This window comes from Calonectris borealis, chromosome 11 (genome assembly GCF_964195595.1).
Source record: "Calonectris borealis chromosome 11, bCalBor7.hap1.2, whole genome shotgun sequence".
Lineage (NCBI taxonomy): Eukaryota > Metazoa > Chordata > Aves > Procellariiformes > Procellariidae > Calonectris > Calonectris borealis.
The window spans coordinates 22,419,446-22,425,526 of record NC_134322.1 but is presented as its reverse complement, the minus strand read 5'-3'; the positions used below and the strand labels follow the sequence as shown (position 1 = coordinate 22,425,526).

The 6,081-nt window shown below is 53.5% G+C and overlaps 1 protein-coding gene across 1 annotated transcript in view; it reads left to right on the top strand.

The window, feature by feature from the left end:
• The first annotated feature begins 1,398 nt into the window (after nucleotides 1–1,398).
• Nucleotides 1,399–6,081, top strand: part of TBC1D21 (TBC1 domain family member 21) — a 53,976-nt gene continuing 49,293 nt past the window's right edge. Inside the window, 1 exon segment of the mRNA XM_075159492.1 lies at nucleotides 1,399–1,521. Coding sequence (XP_075015593.1) covers nucleotides 1,399–1,521 — 123 coding nt within the window.

The window sequence follows — 6,081 nt, the reverse complement described above, 5'->3', positions numbered from 1 at the left end:
TTTCCTTAAAGTGGAATATTTAAGAAGGGGAGGGGGGAAAAAAAAAAATCATTTAGAGGGTTGCCATCAGCCTCCAGGCGTCAGATTTTATCTGCTTCAAATTATTATGATCAGATAGGGAACGCTATCTGAAGTAGCATTGCTTTGGTGCTTTCCCCCCTAATTCCTGCCTCCACCAGCTGCTCCTGACAGCCTGAGCTTAAAACCCGTACTGAGTTTATGAAAAAGTAAAAAAAAAAGTCAAAACCAGCAAAAAAAAGTCCTTGCGGGGAGCCGGGGGTGCTCGGCCAGGGCAGGGGCAAGATGGCGAGTGCGAAGAAGGGGTTTAGTCCTGGCTTTGCCCTGGGGATTTGGGGACATCGCTTTTCCCCTGGGGTATCCGTGATGCTTTAGGGATGTGGAAGCTGGAGAAACGCGATTTAGAGAGGAGAGGATTTACGGTTCCTCTTTCTCTGGTGCATCCTGGATTCGTTCATCTTTTTAATGCCTTCAAACCACCCAGAACAAAATGTTTTGGCGTTGTTTTGTTAAGGCAGAGCAGAGACCTTACCCTTCTGGGATGGGAAGGTGTCCCCATCTGAATATTCATCATTCCCGGCTTTATCCAACAGGACAAGTCTGCTTTCTCCTCCGTAGCCTGTTCTCTCTCTCCTTCCTCCCTTTCTCCTTGCTCTGCCGTTCGGTGCTCGGGAAGCCCAGAGAAGGAGAGTCCTGGCAGTCAGGGTGGTTTAGAGCTGATGAGGTCCTTTGGGGAGCCACAGCCGGCGGCTCAGGGAAGGGATGCGGGGATGGTACGGTCGCTTTTTTGGGATGCTCGTGCATGGCTGGAGATCGGTGTCTGCTGGCTCTGGGGGTGCGGTGATTCACCGGGACTGGCAGCCGGTGACTCACGGGCAGGTGCTGTGGGATCCTCCATAGGAAATGGCCTCGATTTGCTCCAGCGAGGATGGGGAGGCTGGAGGGAATGTAGTCCCTCCCCAATCACCCCACATTGCAGCCACGGCCCCCCTCGTGTGCTCACCGGTACCCCCCCTTTACCCATCCCCGGAGACCCCAAACGGGCAGCGCCGCATCCTGACCTGTGCGGTTTGCAGGATGTCCTCAGCGGCTCCTGCCAGCCCTTGTGCCCAGGGTGTCCCCATCTGCCACCTGCTTTTGTCCCCAATCTGTACGGTTTTGAGGATGGGGGGCTCTGGTCCCCTCCTGGGCTCCCCAGGGGTGCTGCCCTCTCCCAGCATCCTGCACCTCCTGGCTCAGCAGTCCCTGCTCCGTGGGGCCAGAGAAGAGCCCTTCCCATGGCTTCTTTCTCCCCAGAGGGGTATTTAAATCCTCTCCATGTGCTAAAGTGATGCTGCTGAATGACAGGAGCATGCCCTGGGATGAAGGCAAGGGTACGGCATGGGTTTCTCCATCCCGGAGCAGGTAGGACGGGGGTTTATCGCCGCCTCAAACCTGCAGCGATTGCTGGTGCCTGCTCTTGCCAAGCAACCTCAGGACTATTTTTTTTTCTTAGATCGCAAGGTCAGTTGATAAAGATAACTTGACTTAATGCACTTTGACTTCTGTGAGGCATTTGACTTAATCGTGCATCCCAGCCTGATAAAAATCCAACACCGCACCAGCCCTGTGCAGCCCGTGTTAAATGGATTAAAAGCCGGTTAATGGAGAGATCGTCAGTGTTGCTCTTCTGCTCTTTGCTATATTTGTCACTGAGCTGAAAAATGATATAAAATAAGTGGTGGACATATTTGCAGATGCTGAAATGTGGCGAAGCAGAAAGGGGAAGCAAATAAGCCGTTAAATAGGGATGGCCCCGGCGGTGCAGAGGGCTGGGGCTCTGCCGCAATCCGTCTGCCGTTGTAACGCTAAGGCAGACCTGGGGGGGTGAAGGACAAACAGGAGGGGATGTGACATCTGTGTCCCCGAGGAAGGGTAGGGGGATAAGCAAAGCTGGAGGTGCTCACAGGGAGAGGAATGGGATGTCTGGAAGCAGATGGTCTTCAGGTGGGAGCAGCACCAACAGCATCATCTCCCCAGCATCCGTATGCATTAGTGGTGCTGGTGGGGAAACTGAGGCACGGGACAACCCCGCAGCATAAGGACTACATGGGAGATGGTTTCTCCAATCCGAAATCATGCAATACCTCTGCTTTTTATTTTTTTTTCGGGGTGTGGATCCAGGGCTGCCCCTCGGGCTGAGCCTTCCTGTGTCCCTGCACAGTGGTGGATGCTGAAGCCAAGCGCTCCCTCTGATCCTCCGCTTCTATTGTTTCCTGACCCTGCCACCCTGTATCATTGGAAAAAGGCCTCTTAATTGCTAGATGCTCTCTTCTCTGTTAATTAACCACCTTGCAGGCATTTAGTAAATGATGCTCTTTGTTCATAATTACCAGGAAAAGGTGATTCCTGCCTCCCAGAAGCAAACTCATTCTTGCCTATCGGGAAACATATTTTCTTTTCTTTTTTTTTAAATTTGGTGGGCTGAGAGAGCCCGGGTGTTTTATGGAGAGGCAGGCCCAGCTCTGGAGGGTGGTTTGATCGTGCAAAATGCTGCTTTAGGGATTCAGGGGCTTCATTTGTTTTTCTCTGGTCCCTTTGGAGAGCCTCGGAGCCAGCCCAAGGGCTCCGCTAGCTCCAGCTCTCAGGTTGCCCGTGGACCCTCGCTAGGGGTTTACCCTGGTTTCATCGTGTGGCATCTCTGTTTAATTTTATTTGGGCCCTCTCTTGGGTTTTAGGGTTTATTTTTGGGCGTGTAGGGGCAGGCAGCATTCCCCTAGCATGATCCCTGCTTAGCTGAGCTCCTGTACCACCAGCTCCCTGCATTGCATGCACCCATGCAGCAGACGGGGAAACTGAGGCACGAGGCCAGGAGCACCTGGCTGGGTGGCACCCATGGGGGAGCAAGCAGCAACCCAACCCTGATGCCAGGGAGCGGGATGGATCCGGCCCTGGGGCTCTGCTCCCCCAAAGGGGAATGAACCCTGGGGTCCGGGGAGGCAGGCGAGCCAGCGCCGGGAATTACATTGACCTGACACAACTCATTTCACTTGTGGTCCCCTGCAGCAGCTTTCTCCGGCACAGAACCACCAACCCTGTTTCCAACTCCGCCGTCGCATCGCTGATTGATATTCCCCATGAAAAACTTGATGGCGAAGGCGAGAAGTTATTTCCCCTCTGCAAAATTGCCCGAGGAAGAGCCAAGTTCAGCCTTTCTATAAATAGCCGCAGTCACGGTGTTGTCACCGGCTCGCGTGCCACACGGTCCCTGCCCCTGAGCCTGGCTTTGCTAATTCAGCACGTCAGCTCACATGCCGGAGCAAATGATGTTAATCCTTCATTTCCGAAAGCCTGGGCCAACCTGGCTTTCGTTTCCCACCCACGGCATTTGTACGGCTCATCCCCGTTGCAGCCGGTGGCCATCACCTCCTCGTCAGGCCTGGCGAGCAAGGTATTTCCAGTGATCCAAAAGGAAAATTTCCCTTTCTTTTGCAGTTCTCCTGCACAGTGTTTGCATGAAATACTGCATTTTAGAGTGCTTCTCCACTCGGGGAAAGCAAAGCGCTGGATGGGCTCCATGAGAAGCAGCATCCTCCACGAGGAGCAGCATCCCTGGTGCTAGAAAAGGTGAAATAGGTACATTTAAACACACCCAGCCACAAGTCCCTTGCAAATGCCAACGCCGTGGTCCCCCGGGCTCTGTCGCGTGATGTTGTCCAGCCCAAACCCCTTCCCATGGGGCTTGCAGAGCCCACCCTGTCCCCCTCCATCACCCACCGGCTTCGTACTGTGGGCTGAGGGAAGGTTGATGGGAGAGGCTGTAACTCCGCCGGTGTTCTCCCGACTGATCTTCAAAAGCGCTTTGAAGTTGGGGAAATTGGTGAAGTTTTTTTATTTCTTTCGTATTTTTTTTTAACTTGGGTACTACACTTTAGAACTTCAGTCTTTAATGAGGAAGGAGCTTCGCGGCGTTCATCGAACGCTGCCGGCCAGCAGGACTTGGGAGCAACGGCTGAGCAAATGAGGAGGGAGATGGAAAAGCCAATAAAAAAAAAGGAAGGAAAGAAATTCCTTCAGATGAGGATTGAAATGTCACGGTGCAAATGTCCCCTCCCCATGTGAGATGTCCCATCGCATGGGGACGTGCCTGCTTCTCCAGGCCAAGGACACCCAGCAAGATGGTGGCGGAATCTTTGCCAGCCCTAACAGGGTTGCAAAAAACCTATAAAATATTTAAAAAAATATATATATTTCATGTTTAGATTTTGATTTGGAAAGAGAAATGTTGCTCGTCAGACACTTTTAATGGTTACTCAGGTATAGCTCATGGCTTTTTCCCTGCAAAAGTCCCCAAATACAGCCAAGGATCCATTTAAATTACAGGCAGGACAAAACATAGGAGGCTGCTCTAATTTTATAATAACCGTAATGTGGATATTGCTCTCTGGGCTTTGTCATGCAACAGCTTGTATTATTAAATTCTTCACACCCTGGGCTGGTTTTATGCTGTAAATTCGGTACTGAGGTTGACAGGCATCTTGGAGATGAGCATCTTCCCCAGGGTCCGCCCCGGGGCAAGGGCTTGGTGGGTGTCCCTGGGCTCAAACGATGCATTTTTGGCAGCCAGCACCCAAAAATGAGAATAATATTAACCCTGGTGATATGTGCTGGTCCCTCCCCAGTGAGGTGATGGGAGCAGGGGTTGCTTGGTGGCTTTTTGGGGAAGTTCTGGAGGAAGCAGGGTGCTCTGCATACATCTATCTGTCCCGTCCTCCCTTCCACAGGGTTATTCCACTGCCCAATTTTATCAAATTTAGGAGAGAGGTTGTATCTCAGGGGGAAACGGGTCTTGGGTGCTGCTTATTCACAGCAGGATGGCTCCAAAGGAGGAAACTGGGGGTGTTGGGAGGTGCCCAGAATTATGCCCCCGAGCCTTTTCTACCGGCCACATCGATTCAGAGCTGGGAAACGGAGATTACAGGCTCTTTCTGGTGTTTAAAAAACCAGTGGTCACACATTTTCAATTCATCAGGGACAGAAAATGTCCCTTTAGTAGAGAAAAGACTTATTTGCGCCTGTCCATCCTCTGGTCTGGTCCCTGGCTGCAAGGGGTTTCAGCATCCCTCGGCTTTGCCTCTCTGGATGCAGACCCAGGCTTGTCCCGCTGCCACCGCATCCGTGTCGGTGCATTTAATGTCCTGAAATTGAGCTTTCTAATTGGGGTTTTCTAATTGCTGCTGCTGCTATGGTAGCTGGGGTGGGCTTGGGGCAGGACCCCAACCGCCAGCACCTGGAGGGTGCTGCTGTGGCTTTATTAGAGGGCTGGGGGAATTGGGGGCAGCTGTATTTTTAGGGGAGCTGAGGTGCTCCAGGGACCTCAGAAGTGCATGTCCTTGCAGGGACCCCTCCATGTGCCATCACCAGTCCCCTAAAACTGGGGTACCATGTGGTGAGTGGGGTGTGAGGGTGGGGTGCTGGCTGTTGTTGGGGGGGCATGTTGGGTTGGGATGGGGCTGTAGGCTGCTGAGCATCCCCAATAGTAGCCCTACCCTGGAAAGGGACATCTCCCTTGGTGGTTTCTCCTGGTGGTGCTGTGTGCCACTGTCTCCATGGAGGGGAAAGCTTTGATGCCTGGGGACACTCTGCCCTCCCCTCCAGCCCCCCCAGGTGTGGGTTAACCACATAATCTGCTTGTCTCACTGTCTGGGGGCATCTGAAACCCTTAGAGAACCCTTTGGTGCTGCTAACACCCCCCTGGGGAGCGCGCTGGGGCTGAGCATCCCCAAAACGTGGCTGCTGCCAGGCACGGGGACTGCTCGGTACTTCTGGGGCACGGCTCTCCTCGCCAATGTGGGAACTGGACCCCAGATTTGGATCTGTGGGATGGGGGTCCCTGCCCAAGTGATGCCTGCTGGGCTGAGAGGGTCAGGGTGGGCCCCTGGGTGATGGTCCCCCGTGTCAACCCCACACCGGGGATGCTCCTGATGGTGCTGTGTCGCTGTGCCAGGAGGGACCTGGGGTGGGCTACGGGGCAGGACCCGCTTGCAGGCAGCACTGGGATGAGGGGCCAGGCTGGCTTGGGCT